This window comes from Pelodiscus sinensis, chromosome 6 (genome assembly GCF_052426305.1).
Source record: "Pelodiscus sinensis isolate ZL-2025 chromosome 6, ASM5242630v1, whole genome shotgun sequence".
In the NCBI taxonomy this organism is placed as follows: Eukaryota; Metazoa; Chordata; order Testudines; family Trionychidae; genus Pelodiscus; species Pelodiscus sinensis.
This window is the reverse complement of record NC_143057.1, coordinates 33,990,660-34,007,900: the sequence shown is the minus strand read 5'-3', so window position 1 is coordinate 34,007,900 and position 17,241 is coordinate 33,990,660. Positions and strand designations below refer to the sequence as shown.

At 39.3% G+C, this 17,241-nt stretch overlaps 1 protein-coding gene and 1 long non-coding RNA gene across 7 annotated transcripts in view; one reads left to right on the top strand and one right to left on the bottom strand.

The window, feature by feature from the left end:
• Window positions 1-17,241, bottom strand: part of LOC112543827 (uncharacterized) — a 140,711-nt gene that overhangs the window by 49,101 nt on the left and 74,369 nt on the right. The gene's annotated exons all lie outside the window — the stretch shown is intronic.
• TRPM3 (transient receptor potential cation channel subfamily M member 3) overlaps window positions 1-17,241 on the top strand; it is a 591,213-nt gene that overhangs the window by 562,595 nt on the left and 11,377 nt on the right. For 3 of the 4 annotated variants that reach the window (XM_075931703.2, XM_089779234.1, XM_075931702.2), the window contains 4 exons: window positions 1,712-1,886; window positions 13,697-13,847; window positions 15,050-15,249; window positions 16,312-16,444. In XM_075931703.2, the coding sequence (XP_075787818.1) occupies window positions 1,712-1,886; window positions 13,697-13,847; window positions 15,050-15,249; window positions 16,312-16,444 (659 nt within the window). Of the gene's footprint in view, window positions 1-1,711; window positions 1,923-13,696; window positions 13,848-15,049; window positions 15,250-16,311; window positions 16,445-17,241 lie in introns of all 4 variants that reach the window. The other variant, XM_089779235.1, reaches the window with a different exon arrangement.

Below are 17,241 nucleotides of genomic sequence, written 5' to 3'. Positions count from 1 at the left end.
ATATATTTCCCAATTTCTTCCTTTTCCTGTCTGCATTCCATTTTATCTCAAGATTTTAATTTTCTGTCTCTATTTTCACTGACCCTTGAATTACTTCCCTTCAGAGACTCAGCAGTAATTCCTACATTGCCAGATCCATCAGTTATAAATGAGTTATTAGGCCCTCCACCACATTGTTAACCTGTGCTAGACTCATCTGAAGAAGTGGGTTGTGCCCACGAAAGCTCATGATATCATCTACATGTTTTGTTAGTCTCTAAGGTGCTGCAAGACTGTTTGGTGGTTTTTTAAGTTTTTTGCACTTCCAGACTAAAATGGCTACCCCTCAGAAACTCCTCCACCTCTGTTGTCAGCCCTTCTGCTGAGCCGCCCATGCACAAGTGGCTGCAGATAACCAGGATGTGAGAGAGCGAGTGGCAGTCATTCAGTGCTGACTGGCATCTGTATTTTGGTCATACTGCTGTTCACTGCTTGCAGTGAATACTGACTTTGAGTCACTCCCAATCCCAGCCGCCACCAGAAAGTAAAGAAGAACATGGAAATAAACCTCAAGAAAGTTGACCAAACTTTTTCTAACATTAAAGGTAGATCAGGTTGAGTTCTGGACAAAGGTTTGGATTGGTTCTTTTTTGTCCAATCACCTCCTCATGATAAGCACATAGAGACTGAAACTTTAAAAGAAACTTAATCTGGTCTCTGAAATCGGTTCCCTATACTTTTCATATCACAATATATTGTTAGTTAATTTATTATATTTATTCTTCAGCTTACATGGCACCTATGATAGATACTCTAGGCATTCCCCAGGATTACTCTTCCTTTAATATCCATTCTTGGGGTTCTCATCCCTATTGTTGATGCAACATCTGTCCTCAATGTCATGCCTATAATCCTATACAGTACCTCTGGGACTCTGAGGCATGAGTTTTCAGGCACTGAATGGATCCTTTTTTCTTAAGCACTCCCTTGAATGCCAGACATTATCACCATGTGGTAATGAATGATTTGCGTATGTGAATAAGACAATACAGAGGGGAGATGTATAGTACTGGGCCTCTATGATATTTGTATGTTATCTTTTTAAAAGCCCTTCCCTGAGTCCTCTGGCTGCTGACTGTCACTTCCAAACATACTGGTCACCTCTGGTCCTTGCAGAGGCACAAGCCTCCTGTCTCACTGGTTACCACTGTGCCTGTCCATTATGTTGCACAAATGAACTATTCTGAATCCTTGCTAGACCCCCATTTCCTTTGCCCTGTGACATTGCTGCTAGCTAAGTAGATGACTATGCCCATGGCCTGCCACTTCTTTTTGGTAAAACCCCCACCTGTAGCATAAGAGCAGTGTTTTGTCTTGCAAGTGTGGGCTCTACTGATCTGAGCGGACATCAGTGACATAGTAGGTGGAGGCAGCATGTGCAGCCAGAAAGTAGTCTGTGACTTCAAACCTTCAACCCACGCACAGCACACTTTGAAAAGCTACTGAAAATGAACCCCGTCGAACGAAACACCCAGTTTCCCCACTCACCACGTTTGAAAATGCCAATCCACATGTGCAAAATTACAAGTGGTTTCCAGAAGCCACATGTGAAAATTGCATTCTTAAACTTCATCAATTTTTTTCAGTCCATCAAGGTTGAAATACTGTATAGTCAAATAATTTCCTCTAACTAATTACCGGTACCTTTATCTTTGTTTCTCCCTCATTTTAGATGATAGACATGATGTATTTTGTCATCATTATGTTGGTGGTTCTGATGAGCTTCGGTGTTGCAAGGCAGGCAATTCTCTTCCCCAATGAAGAGCCTTCATGGAAGCTGGCAAAGAACATTTTTTACATGCCCTATTGGATGATCTATGGGGAAGTGTTTGCAGACCAGATAGACCGTAAGCAAGTTTATGATTCTCATACTCCAAAGTCAGGTATCCAATTTTGATCAGGCAATGTCTTACAAGATCATTTGTGTGTTCTCAATAAATGGCTCGAAATAGGGGACTCATTCACTGAAGAAGATATTCACAGAAAAGCTATTACTTTTAGCTGCTAATATTGGGGTACCAATTTCTGCGCTGCTAAATTTTATCTTTCATATAGACATACATAAATAACTTTTCAGGTGATTGATTCTTTTTAAATGCTCAAGGGTATGGGTGGGGGAAGAAAACCTAGGTATACAAGAGGAGTTCATGGGTATATCTAGGACATATAGCACTCCACTCCTTTTCCATCCATTGGTTTAATTTTGGAATGAATTCACCAGTTTTGCTTAACTTGATATTGAGAGTCCAGTCTCAAAATATAGAGCCATCTTTTCAGCTGGTGAAAGTTGGCATAGCTACCTTGAAGTGAGTGGAGTTATGCTGACTTACACCATCTGAAGATTTGATCCACTGAGTTTTGCTTTCATTGGGACCTGTTCAGCACTACCCCCCTTCGGTTAAATCATGTGATGCAACCCTTTGTGAATGATGGACATATTACTAAAATTTTGTTTAATTATTTATTGAGAGGCATGAAATTGTGCTCAGTTCCATGCAAATAGAATGGAAGTCACCCTTTCCTACACATTTATTTGGCCGGCCATCTGGAAAATGCCAGTTTTCTATTTAACATTAAACCTCCTGGTGCCATCAGGCACAGTACAGAACAGGAGATAAGTGATAATGCTAAAAGATGCAATGTGAGGAATGGGAAAAACTAAGAACCCACCCTTTCAATAAACACAGACATGCAAGAGATGCTCTGCCCCTTCATTTCTACTTAAACAGGCATAGGTCTTGGAAGCATTTACAGATTAATCCTCTCTCCTAATGGCCGAGAGAGACATTGAATCTATATAAACATATTAATTCAAATACTAGGTTACAGTCTTAAAGGAGGATTGTGCTTGAACAATATATCATAGGCTCATTCGACACTGAAGAATTTAGACTGGTTTGTTGACTTTCCCTAGGGTACGTCTACACTGTATGCTTATTTTGGAAAAAGCTATTCTGGAAGATATCTTCTGGAATAGCTTTTTCAAAATAGAGCATCCACACTACAGGGAAGCCTCCAAATTAGTCCAAGGCAGGATCCCCTAATGTGGATTTAGAGCCCCATGAGGCACTGAGGAGGAATAACTTAGAATGGCCTTAGTGAGGAGCTATTTCGACATAGCAGCAGTGGAGCATCCACACATACCCCCTTCCAAAAGAGCTTTTATGGAAAAGGTGTTATTCCTTGTGGAATGAGGTTTGCCAACATTGGAAAAAGCCTTCTGTTATTTCGATTTTCTTTCTAAATGACACAGTTGCTGTGTGGACGCTAGTATTGTTTTTCCGGAATAACGGCGAACACCCGTAGATTGTTTGGAGATCCAAAAGTAATACATATATCACCATTAATCCCTTTTAATGCCTTTTACATGTACACTGTGTGTTCCAGGAAAGGTGATTCAGCGAGTCCTATGTGCATTCTTTCCCCCTCGTGTCCATGTAACTCTACATCAAATGCAAATAGGATCTCCTTTTATGGTTACCCCTCCATTTTGTTCTCAATGGCAATGTGCCATGCACGCAAATAAACAGCTTGAAACACAACAAATTTCTCCCTCTATTTACCTTTCCACTTGGTTCCATCTTTTTTTTTTCCCCCTCCTCCAGAAATCCATTTTAATTCCAAGGGTATAATAGTTGGGGGCTGATATCATCCCTTTAACTGTGACTCACTTTTACAAATGGAATTGTCTGTCCTTCTACAAGAGGCCATTTATTGATGTTGTACTAAGAAACTAGCATAGTGCAACGAGTGCGGCAATTTGGCTGGATAAGAGGTTTTCTAAATGAAGTGCTGATTATAGTTTAGAACCCTGTAATCGGGGAGAGATTATTTTAACATGAGTGGAGTATGGCTACTGGGAATCTGTAACAGGCTGGCAGACTCTCTGTCTTTGCATAGGGATCCAAGGCTAATCTAGTGAATTTTCCTGATGTCCAGTGCTTAAACCTTGTATGAGGAAGCAGCTGAGTCATAAAAGCAGGTGCATCATCTTAACTCCCAGCAAAAATAAAAGTTGTTGTTTTGTCCCTCTATCAGGCCCTACACAGTACTCAGAGAGAGAAAGAGAGAGAGAGACTGATTGTGCAAGGCATTAAGAGTCTGCCACTCTTTCAGTGTTTTTCAGTACATCACAAATTACATGCAAGATGCTGTATATGTGAGGATAAATTGACTCCAAAATGTTACCCGTGAAATAGAGTGAAGAATGCACTGATTAACGGACACACAATTGTCTTATTTTTTTGGATATTATTATTTTTTTCACTGGAAATGTTCTGCCATATATTCTCTACACTGTTCTAAGCTAAATCAGCCACTGTATTCTATTTAGAGTGACTGTACATTCTCAAATGTGATTCTAAGCTGGACTGTCCTAAAGCTGTCTGCCACCTCTAAAATATAATCGGATGTCACAACCTGTGGTTTTACTTTTCTTTTCATATTAAATTGAAAGGAATGCTCAGATTTTTTTTTTATATATATTTGTGTTTTGGCCATGAATTCTGGATTCTGCCAGAGTATTGGTCTCTGACATATTATGAAATGGAGCAGCATTCTACAGATTATTCATGCCTATTTGAGAAATGTACAAAAAGTGTATGTTACTCTAAATTTTTTTTCCTTTTATCTCTTTCTGTTGATTTGTGAAGCATGCTGTAAGGCTGGCCAAATCCACCTCATCAATTGGCAGTCTCTCCATCTGGTAGATCTGCTCTTATTTTTAATTTTCTCAAAATACTGCACTCTTAAAACACTAAGCAGTCATATTTTTCTAATTTACTGCATGGACTATATGTGTTGATATAAAATCAATGAATGCCTGCATTTGCTTCACGTGAAAAAAAATTCTTAATTGAAATGTGTAGAGATGTTCAACAATGTACTGTGAACAATGAAATCTCACTTGCAACTCAAAAGCAAGGACAGTTATACGCTCATTTCTTGGAGTTAATATGTAACCAAGCAATATGTTCTATTACATATGCAGTATACATATACACTCTATACTCATATAGATTATTGGCTAGAAATCAATCATAAAAGAAAAAAATATAGAGCAAAACTTCTAAGATTATGTTTACAATATGTTCAAATGTTAAAGTTAGTCCTAAAACTGAAATGAAAAATCTGCTTCTCTCAGACACTATCTTGTTTATTGCAGAAGAACTGGCTGGATAAAATAGGGAAACTAGCACTGATTGATAGTGATTCCCAGTCAACTGCTGATTAGTTGTTTCAATGCACTTCTAGAGGACAAGTGTCCTCATCATAAAATTTGCTCCTGCAGTTTGTACTAATATATACCCTTGTTGGAAATCTGAACAGAAAACCCAAAAATTGAATTTCCACAAAGAATTTTATTCTCACTGTTAAAAGCTGTCCCTTCAGGGAAAAAACAGGGGGCAGGGGGCTTGGGAGGGGGGAGACTGAGACAGCATCAAAGGAAACCTGATGCTGTTGTCTATAGAGTTGTTCTATAAACAGAGGGTGAATTTGGTTGGTAATTTTTATGTGATCAGATAGTAACTGTACAATGACATCTTGATGGACAGCAGTCATCATTAAAATCCAACGCCTAACATTCTTCCTGGACTTAAAATATAGAATAACTGTGATGGCTGTTGGCAGATATTGACGTTTTAATGGCAACCCTTGTATTGTTGGCTCATTGTCTTCTATATAAAAATTTGCTTCATGTATAGATCAAAACAAGTTTTTCTTTCCACCTGACAGCATTTCAAAAGCAATCTGAGAATGAAGAATCAATCTGGATTCTTTCTGCTCCATACATCCCCTTATGGAAAAATCCCATCGAATCATAATAAATAGATAATAGACATTATGGGCCAGATTCTCTTCCCATTTACATTTGAGTAATGCCAGCAATTAGAATGGGGCCACTTCAATGTATAGTCGTTATATGCAAGAGGAGAGTCATTTCTAACAAGTCTTCATAGGTTTTTGGACCATCATAGAGAATGTAATAGAAAATTACATCCTCATTATAGAATGCTCTAAAGAGAGGGAAAACTCTGATCTCAAATCCCCAACCATGGGTTAAAGGAAGTAGTGTGTTTGGTAGTGGTTGGAGGTCCACCAGGTCTATGGCAACAAAGTGGAAAGAAAGTGAACAAGTATTTAGTCTAATTGAGGAAAGGCATTTTGACTGTAATATGTGACAGTGATGCCAATTGCCCTGTATAGTGCTTATCAGAGCAAGATATCTAGAAGAATATAGAATTCTATAGGGTGGCTAAACAAACTATAGGAAGGGTGTATTTTTCTGTTAAATTTTATGGACCCAATTCACACTTCTCTTAGCTTAATGGGGCCTTACAGTGAGTATAAATTGCATCTGTATCCACTTGAAAGCCACTTAACACTGACAGAGCAAGATAAAAGTAAATATATGTAAGTGAGAATTCCAGGCTTGTAGATTTTATAATAATTTGCATTGAGCCTTATTACAATACTAGCCAATTAGCCCGCCATAAAATGGGATTTTCAGGTCTCTCCTCCACGTCAGTCTTCTCTCCTGAGCCTCTGGTCTCTCTCTCGCTCTCTCCTCCTCCTCCTCCTCCTACTGCCTTCCCTTCTCTTTCTCAGCGCTCCTTCGCCTTCTCTCTCTCTCTCCATCTCTGTCTTTCTCTTCTCCCCCTCCTGCCTCTCACTCTCTCTCCGCTCTCCTCTGTCTCCGTCGGGGATGCACGCTTGTCCAGGCCCTGCTCCCTGGGCATATACGTCACCACCTCGCTCCTCTTCACCTCCCACCATGGCACTCAGCTGACTTCTGTGCCACTCAGCCAGACCGCCACACGGGAGCAAGTGGCGCAAATGGCCTCTCTCTCTCTTCTCTTCCTACTGCCTCGCCCTCTCTCCCTCTCAGCTCTTGTCCACCTCCTGCCTCTCTCTCTTTCTCGTCTCCCTCTTCTGTCTCTCAATCTCTCTCTCGCTGTCCTCTGTCTCCTCCGCATCCTCTGTGTCTGCTCCGCTTTCCTCCTTTTGAATCTGGCACCCTTTCCTGATGTGGGAGGGAATCTGGCACCCTTTCCTGATGTGGGAGCATTGGCCTGCTAAACCTAGAGTTCAATCCTTGAGGAGGCCATTTGGGGCAAAAATCTGTTAGGGATGGTCCTGCTGTGAAGGCAGGGGACTGGACTTGATGACCTTTCAAGGTCCCTTCCAGTTCTAGGAGATAGGTAATCTCCATTCATATCAAGACGTCAGAGACACACGCTCGTCCAGGCCCGCCCCCTGGCTGTTCCCTCTGGGCGGCGCTGTTGCCTCCCGCCGTGGTGCTTGGCTGACTTCTGTGCTGCTCAGCCGGGCCGCCGCGAGGGAGCAAGCGGTGCAAGTGGCCATTTGGGCCCCAAGCTCCCCATGTAGCACCCCCATGCCGAGCGCCATGGCGGGAGGCAACAGCGCCGCCCAGAGGGACCAGCCAGCGTTTCAACGTTACAGAGTCACAGACATTGGGCTACTATATTACAATATATTGTAAGTTTCAACTTTTTAAAATTTCTCTGGAACTTTCTCATATGGATCATCACCAACAAGAAGTATTCTAGAATTAGAACTAATTTTGTACAAGATGGAATGAAATGCACCTTTTTTCTTCCGTGACTCTACTGTACGTGAACTCCACATCACTGCCCAGATTTTTTATTACGCTAGACAGAGATACTGGGTGATATTCCTATGAGGCCTCTGTACCACTCTGTGTTGTCTTTTTCCTCTTGTTACAAACATGTTTATTGTTCTTAATATATGAAGAAGGAAGAAACTAGAATTATAGAGAGCAAGTGTAGAATAAATAGACTTTTTGTAAAAATGTGACTAAAGCACCAATATTGTGAGGCAGAACATATATTTTCAGGAAATGTTTTAGCACAAGCCAGGACAAAATGTTAAATACAAGAACATGGTTTACTTAGTCAGCTCATGGTGCTGAACAATGTCCCTTCCAGCTCTACATTTCTATGACTTAATATCAGAGCAATACTATCTATTAATGCTAAAACAATCATTTAAAATAATGAGGTATCGTCACAGTTCCCTGATGGGTTTTTTCCACTAGTGGCTAAAGCAAGGATAATCAGGGTTCACAGATTTTAGTGCCTTCTTTGTCTCTGATCACTCTAAAGCAGTCATTCCCAAACTTTTCAGCATCACACCCCCCTTTCTGATTTTTGAAAAATCTTCATGTTCCCCCCCCCCTCAAAAAAAAAAACTTGTTGAGCATCTTGTTGTTCAGTATCATTCATTTGGTGAATGAGGATAATTAATAACTAACTCACAAGTTTGCTTAGCATGTAATTAATGGCTATAAAGTACTTTAAGATCCTTGATGGAATGTTCTGTGGAAGTGGAAGTATTAAGATGGAAAAAACACCAAGTTATCAATAAGGATATAAGTACATTTCAGATTTCTGGAGCATCACAAAAAATAATTAATATTCATATTGCCTTCATCTTGAGAAACATGACTGTACGTACCCATTAAGCAGTTCCTTCTAATAACATATAGCATACTATAGAGGTCTTATCCATTTTTAAATGCAAAGCTTTATACATAAATTGTTTTTGCTAACTATGTAGTACCTTTCTCTCTCTCTTTTGGGGCAGCAGATGGGGGAGAGATTTGCAACAGTCCTTTCACAAGTCCTCAGCTAAATGCACATTAAAAATTAGCAATGCCCATGTCATGGCTGGTGTAATTACATTAGAGAAATAGACCTTGGAGTAAACATTGCCCTGGGTCTAAATTTTGCAGATGCTTTAGGCCTGAACCACTCAGAGATGTGGGTTACAGCTGTTTGCTCTCATGGGATGAGCTAAGCTGGGCTATGCAAGAGGAAGGGCTGGAGAGCTGAGAGGAAAGACTTGTACAGGAAGCTGCAAAAGTGAGCATGGAAAAGGAAGGGAAAATAGCATAGGAGGGCAGTATGAAAGAAGAAAAAACGGTGCAAAAATAACTGTTTTTACAGATATCAGGATGCAGGGTCCTAAAATTTAGTGAAGTTGCACATGTGTAACTGAAATTGGGGATGGGCCCTGTAGAGCCAAATTGTTAAAAGAAAACTCTGAGAGCTATACTTTCATTTAATGGATTCCTATGTATCCAACTAGCCATGTCCCTGTGCAGTCACCTAGGCTGTGTCTAGACTGCATTTTTTTTCAAAAAAAAGTAGCCTTTTTTTAAAAAAAACTTCACCTGCATCTAGACTACAGCTGCGTTCTTTCGAAATTAAATCGAAAGAACGTGGCTTTTCTTTCGATAGCGGTACTCCTCATTTCATGAGGAAGAACGCCTTTTTTCGAAAGAGAGCATCCAGACTGCCTGGGTGCTCTCTTTCGAAAAAGCGGCTCACTTTTTGAAAGAAGAGGTTGCAGTCTAGAAGTTCTTTTTCTAAAGAAGCTTTTTCGAAAAAAAGCCTCTTTCGAAAGAGGCTTGCAGTCTAGACGTAGCCCTAGTGTATACATGCAGTTGTAGTAAAAAGCTTCAATTCAACAAAACACTTAACCTGCTTAAGTGCTATGCTGAATCAGGGCCATAGCGTGCACAAATGTAAGCAATTTGAAACTAACATTGCAACTCTGTTTTGAAAATGTTTGTCATTGTGACCCAATTCTGCCTTAAAAATACAAAATAAATGCATTTCTCAAAATCTGTTTTTAAATGGCTAAATAGAATTATGTTATCTTATGCCAGCATGAGCATGTATAATTATTGTCTAAACAGAATACTAAGAAATTTGTATATAATCTCTATTAAATAGAGTCAAGCAGTTTGGAGCAGCTAGTCACAGTCAGACTATTTGGTGTTTCATAGCATAAGAGACTTCTGTGGTACTGGAATTGTTCCACCAGTGCCTCTGTGTTTCTCATTATCCCTAGGGTGGGTTTTTGTGGCACATGCTCATGTTGTACCTGCACATTTCAATATGTTGCTGCAAACATCTCTTTAATATAGATTGGACACTTCACAATACAAATTGAAGCATGGGGTATTTTGCTTGCTTATTTGTAAGTATTTGATTATAGACTTGTCAGGGAGCTCAGATTTTCTGGTACCTACCACAATTCAAATGAAAACACCCTCTGTGATGGTCCATGCATCAGAAACAGAAGAAAAATGGTCTTTATCTTAGGGGAGGCTGCACTGTACTGGGATCTAGGAGACCATGAGTTCTAAGGTCACCTCTTGCACTGCCTGCTGTTCATGTTTCTGTGCACTTCAGTCATTATTACTGAGCATATCCTCCGACACTCTCTTAGCCTATCAAGGAGAGAGGCAAGTATCGTTCTCCCATTTCACAAAAAAATTAACTGAGATTTGGACAAGATCTCTCACACAGTAGAACCAGGAATAGAACCCAAGTCTGTAAGTCAACAGATCCAAGGTTGAGTTATGCTGCCTTTAAGAATGAACATACCAAATCTATGTACTTGGCTAACCTGTCTTCAATCAGTAAATTAGGCTCCTCTCCCAGGGCAAGAACAGAATCAGTTAATTCTGATCACCCACCATTCTACTGTTGTAGCAAATAGTTGTATAACTCATTGACAGTGTGTGTCACTTTTCCCCCAAAGCTGGCCCACATGGGGGCTGACACACATCTTGCTTTAGTTCAAGTGGTAGAGGTCTATGCTGTATTTAAAGGGTCAGTGTTCATGTGGTAGGGATCTTATGATTGTATATGGTAACATTTCTGTTTTTCTAGTTTTCTTTTTAAAGAATTGCATTTATTTAATAAGCAATAAAAATTATCTTTAAGCAACAATTGAATAGTTTAAAAGACTGCAAACTGTAATTTCTGGTGTGATGTGCAACAAAACATAGGTGTTCCATATTTGGGTCATTTGTCTCAACTGAATTGTTTCAGGCACATGTGAAGGGTGAGAGGTATGCTTGATTATAGCAGGGTAGCTGCCCATAGGGTACCTCATAAAATTGATACTGAGTTGTCACTTAAAAGCAGCTGACTGAAACACAACAGGCATAGGCAGAAAGCTTTTGGAAACCTGCATGGAGAAAACCAAACACCTGTGTATGTATAAAACCTGTGGAATGAAAGCAATTAGAGAGCTGTTGTCATGCTAAGTCTAATTGTCTATCGTACTGTATAACACAAACTGACAGGACTACATTAATTATGTTTTAAATCCTCTGTAGGGTGCTGCTATCTTAAGGGAGGCTGGAGAGAAATCCTCTTTGTCTAGATATTTAAAGCTTAATATTTTAGTTGAAAATCCTTTTTTTTAATTAGAAAACTAGGATAAATGGTGCCAGAGTTTGGGCTAATATTTGATTTCCCTCATCTATGCGACACAATATGCTTTTGAAACCTTTCTTTCAGCATACATCAAGAGGTTATGTGGTGTATCAACTGATTTTGTGCATTTCTTGGAGTTTTTACAGGGGCAAGTTATGAATTAGGCTTTGTATCCTGCTGGACTATCGTAGCGTGAAATCAATGCATACACACAAATCGCTCTCCCAACCTTCCTCCCACCCCACCAGAATTTTAAAAGCACTTTGTTTGTTTGTGGTTTGATCCTGAAAAGTGCTGTGCACTCTTAACCCCTGTTGTATGAGGCTGAGGCAAATCAGCACTTCACAGAAAATGCTTGCGAGTCTCAAGGCAGAGAGCCCTTGATGCCTACATGAAACTACAGTTTGAAAAGCTAAAGGAAACATGAAATAAGCAGCTAATTGAAAAGATCTGTTAATAGCATGTTGTTTGTTTGAAGAAATATTCTCTTTGAATTCATCCCAGAGAGAGAAGTTTGGATCCCTCCCTCCCCCCCCCCGTATGTGGGGAAGACTAATAATGAGCATTAGCATATGCACATGGCTACATACAAAGCACAGCTTTTGCAGAAGGGTATACGTGAAATTGATTGTTTTGACAATGTTAAGCATTTTCTCTGGGTGGTGGTTGTATATTTTACCCTGGGGTAGTAAGTCAAATATTCACCTCTCCCTATAACTGCATCAAGTACAGATTTAACAGGATAACATTTTCAAACACTGTCCAAAAAACCAAAGCCTCAGGACTACTTGATACCACACAAATAACAATATATCATCCACAACTGATTCCAGTAGTTTGTGGGTCAGGCCCAGAGTAAACACTTTGAAAATCTCACCTACATCAGAAAATCTGTGATGTACAAATCAAGTACTATTTCTTTTCAGAGGTGCTCAGTGTTTGCCAAACTCTGATCCCACTGAAGCCAGTGGTAAAACTCCATTGACTTCAGTAGGAGAACTATTAGGCCAATGCTGAGTTCGTTTGAAAAATCGCACCTTAAATCTTGATCTTCTTTGAAGGGAATGGTGAAAAGCTATCAATAATGTTCATTGTGTCATGCTAATATTGAAGGGATATATGTAAGCCACTTCTTCAGTACAGGAAAGGTACAGAAAAATTAGTCGCCAAGTAACATGGTGAGAGCAGGGACCACCACATGTTATAAGGCTCACCACTTAAGTTGCTCCAGGAACCCAAAGCAAAGAAGGAGCTCTGACATTACATACCTTTTCCCTGACAGCTAAGGCCCATTTTAAAACACGGCTGATGTGGTGGATATATTGAGGCCATGGCTGCTATAGCCAACCTTGGTGGGTTTATGGTCTCACAAAAGGCTACTCAGCACTTCATTTCTCTTGCTGATCTTCAAGAAGAACCTTACCAAATATAACAGTATTAAATGTATCAAGCTAATGGGGCTGCTGTAGTATTTTGGAACACTTTTTTTTTACATTGCCTTATTCAGACCAGCTTTTAATGATGACAGAGTGCTTAAATGGATAAGACGGGGATGTAGATTTCTTGAGACCAAAAGGCCAATCGGAGTTATGAACTGAATTCATATTTATAAAGGGAAGTCTCTAGACAAAATGTTATCAGAAAACTTAAAAAATCCTTTCTCCCTTCCCCCACACTTCCACAAAATTAGTACAGAATGTGTTTGAATCTAAAAGCGCCACTGCCTACGTGATCCTATGCCTGGTACAATAAATACTTGATTATCTCCTGCATTATTCTAAGCAGGCAGTCAAAAGTCCTTTATAGCAAAGGGTCATTATAAACATTTTTCCATGATGGTTCTCATATGAAATTATTTGGCCATTACAATTGCTCAAGAATCTAATACCTTTGTGCTGTTGATAGAAGGGACTGCAGATCAATTAGCAAAAGCCAAAATATTCATTGCAAACAGAAAATAAACGCTAGCTCATAGGGATAAGCATTTTGGTCAGTTCAGATGCAAACTTATAATTACCACCAGTGAATAGCACTATTTCAGAAGCAGCTTGACAACTTAATGAGGGATGGGCAGCTTCAACTAAACCCACTCAAACTATATAGACTTCTTGAAATTTCTCAGGGAAAATCTTGATGCTGCTAACAGAAGAGCATTCAATATCAAGAGCAATAGCTTGCTTGTATAATCTATAGTGAATTTGACAGGTGTTTGATCACAGCATGAGGCAAGTGCATAACCAAAACCTCTTGGGGAAGCATCATCCCACTGTGCTTTGGAAGATTGGGAGGGAACGTTCATAAATATTTAAACGGTTTCATAGTTTATGCTGAAAATTAGGTTTCTGTCTCATTTGTTTGTTTATACCATTTCTTCCCAGCTCCTTGTGGCCAAAATGAAACTAGAGAGGATGGCAAAATAATCCAGCTGCCCCCCTGCAAGACAGGAGCATGGATCGTTCCTGCCATCATGGCATGCTATCTCTTGGTTGCAAATATCCTTCTGGTGAACCTTCTCATTGCTGTTTTTAAGTGAGTGGCAGACTGATGCATGTGGATTCAGGCGGTTGTGATGGTAATGTTTTCCTGGGGCTCCATGTGTTATGAAGCTGTCGCCACCACCTGAAAAAAAACCCTGCCTTTCACCTTTCTGGTGACCAGTCCCTAATCACGCAGCTTAAGAACATAATTTTAAGTATATACACACAGCTCCTTATGCAACATTCATACATCTCTTTTGCAATAGATATGATGACCACTGTGATGCAGGCTTTAATTACAGACTTTATATGAAATTCTTTTGATGAATTCATAGGCTCCCTTTACTATCCAGAGGTCCTGGGGTCTGAATGATGATTTGGCTAGCATGATAGCCTTTGCAGGCTGCTATGCTGTTCCCTGGGGAGATTTATTACAGGTGGGAGTGACAGAGTAGATTGTCTCCAGACAGGGACCAATAAAGTGGCAGGTGAACCTGATGTCTACCTGTAGTCCTGGGCTTGAAGGGGCATCAGCATGGAGTACTGCTTTTGATAGTGTAAAAAGGGAAAATAAAATGTTTTAAGCAAAATGTCTCAAGTATTGATATTAGCACATTTCAGTTATTTTTAAAATTAAAATGTTTCTGTAATTTTACAGGATTTTTAAATTGGCTTACATATGGCAAGAATAAATACAGATGTATAGAATCTAGCATGCAAATGTATCCTCTTATATGACCAGAATAAATCATGCATGCAAATCATGAATCAAAGACCTGAAACAGGCTACAAATACAATAAAAACTAAGGTATTCGAATGGTGAGGGGTGCCAGCTGATGTCGGTCCATCGGTTTCCAGGATATGAGGTGGCTATCTAATCCTTTAGAATGTGTGCTGTCCACACTACAGAGATCCATTGGAACTAAGATCAAGGAAGTCCTGCATTCTAATTTCATCTGTGGTACACATTCACTTAATTTTTCTGTGTCTCACTTTACCCATACAAAAAATGTGGATAACAACATTTTGTGAGCCTAACTAATGGTGTAAAGGGTTTATATATTGATATTCTGTCATTCCTATGTTTGAAATGGATGGTACAGATATTGTGCTTTCTTGAGAGAATGGTGTATCTTGTCCTGTTTTTTTTTATGAAAAATCTCTCTTGCTAGGAACTGTATTATGTGGAGGAATACCAGAAGATGGTTTCAATCTCACTTTATTTTCCTTTATCTCTCTCCTTTTTCTTTTAGCAACACTTTTTTTGAAGTCAAATCTATATCCAACCAAGTGTGGAAATTTCAGAGGTATCAATTAATCATGACTTTTCATGAACGGCCAGTCCTACCACCTCCTCTGATCATTTTCAGCCACATGACTATGATTTTCCAACACCTCTGCTGCAGATGGCGGAAACATGAAAGTGACCAAGATGAGAGAGACTATGGACTAAGTAAGATTCAGCCAACTCACACCTTTAGAGAAAAAACATGACTTTCAAATTCATTTGATGGTCCTCAAAGTTTGAAGGATACATATAACCTGTACTTAAGTATTATAATAATCTTTTCATTGAGAAACAACTACATAGGCACACAAATGCTACCTGAAATTAATCGTTCAATTTTACCAGTGTATCTCTGAAAAGACAAAACCAAGTCATGTGTTCAGTCTCACCCCCCCCCCCCTTTACCACTGCTCAATATACAAACATATTCTTATTCCTTCCACTTGACAACAGGGAATGATGAAACTTGAAAATTTTGAAAACAGCACTGGGCCCAGCAGAGATGCTAAGAATTTAAATAAAATTAATAGTCTTTGTTTGGAAGATGTTAGAAATAAAAGAACTCGCCCAAACTTTTCCTAGTAAGATACGGTTCATAAGAACAGCCAGACTGGGTCAGATCAGTGGTCCATCCAGCTCAGTATTTTGTCTGCCAACAGCGGCCAATACTAGATGCCTCAGAGGGAGGGAACAGAACAGATATTCCTCACATGATCCCTCCCGTCACCCACCTCCAGACAAACAGAGGCTAGGGACACCTTTCCTACCCATCCTGGCTAATAGCCATTGATGGACCTAACCCCCATGAATCTATTTAGTTGTTTGTTTGTTTTTTGAACCCTGTTAAAGTCCTAGCCTTCACCACATTCTCTTGCAAGGAGTTCCACAGGTTCAAATTTAGAGTTCAAATTTGGCTAAGGGTGAGGCCTTATTTTAAACGAATTCATCAAACCCTTATAATGATTTTGTAGAAAAGTAGGATGACATTTTCAAAGTCACATTCATCCAACTGCTAAAATTTGCATCAGTAGTTCTGTGTGCACAATATTTATCAGCCTACCTGATGGCTAAGGGTGATAATTTAGTAGCTGATTCTCATACAAAAGTATGTGATTTAGATACAGCTTTTAAAAGTTTTGCCAACATTCTACAATAATAAAAATCAAGATTTTGTTTTTTATAAATGTGTACTTAGTCAGTGTTACACTCCTCCTATCATTTCCACAGAATTATTCATAACCGAAGATGAACTGAAAAAAGTGCATGACTTTGAGGAGCAGTGCATAGAAGAATATTTTAGAGAAAAGGATGATAGATTCAATTCGTCCAATGATGAAAGAATACGTGTCACTTCTGAAAGGTGATTTTTTTATGTGGTTTGGTTGTATTTATTCAATACATTATGTATCTTTAAATGTGTTCCGGTTACCATTGCTACTCTTTTTTCCTCTCCTTGGCTACTTTTTAATTAACCTTTAAGCCTAGAAACTACAGTTGGTTGGAAAATGTACCCCTTTTTTTACTATGGATTTTCATACAGATTAAGAAAGTATGAAATATTTAGTCAACCCAGCTAGAAAATAATATAAATAACAAATCCATGTATTCTTCTTATATCCTAGCTTTCCAAATCATACCCCTAGAACATTGGTGGTTAAAATACAACCTAGAGTCTCACTGTGGCTATTATGCTCTCTAAGGCAACCTGTAGTTTTAGTGCTGAGATATAGCCCACATAGAGTGGTCAAGAGCAGTGGATGTCTGAACCTGTGGAGTGGAATGGGAGTTCTGCCATTTACTCATTTATTTTGATGGGACCAGCATTTCAACCATAGTGTTTGTTTTCTATCTCTCTCTCAACGATTTAGGTAACTGCAATCAACTCCATTTTATGTAAATTCTTTGTTTCCTGGCAAATTCCCAACACAGATCTCAGATCTCGCTCTTCTCTCTGTTTTTAAATGGGTATTTAGGTAGCCTTCATAACCACAGTAAATGAGCAATTTAGTTAAGTTTGAGCTCCCCATCACAGAGCATGTCTATTGACTCAAGGCATTGTTCTTAATAAATATTTCATGCCAATATCCAGTCATTGTATTCATAACTAACTCATATGAGCCAATAAAAACTCTAATTCTTTCTGTTTATGTTTTTGAA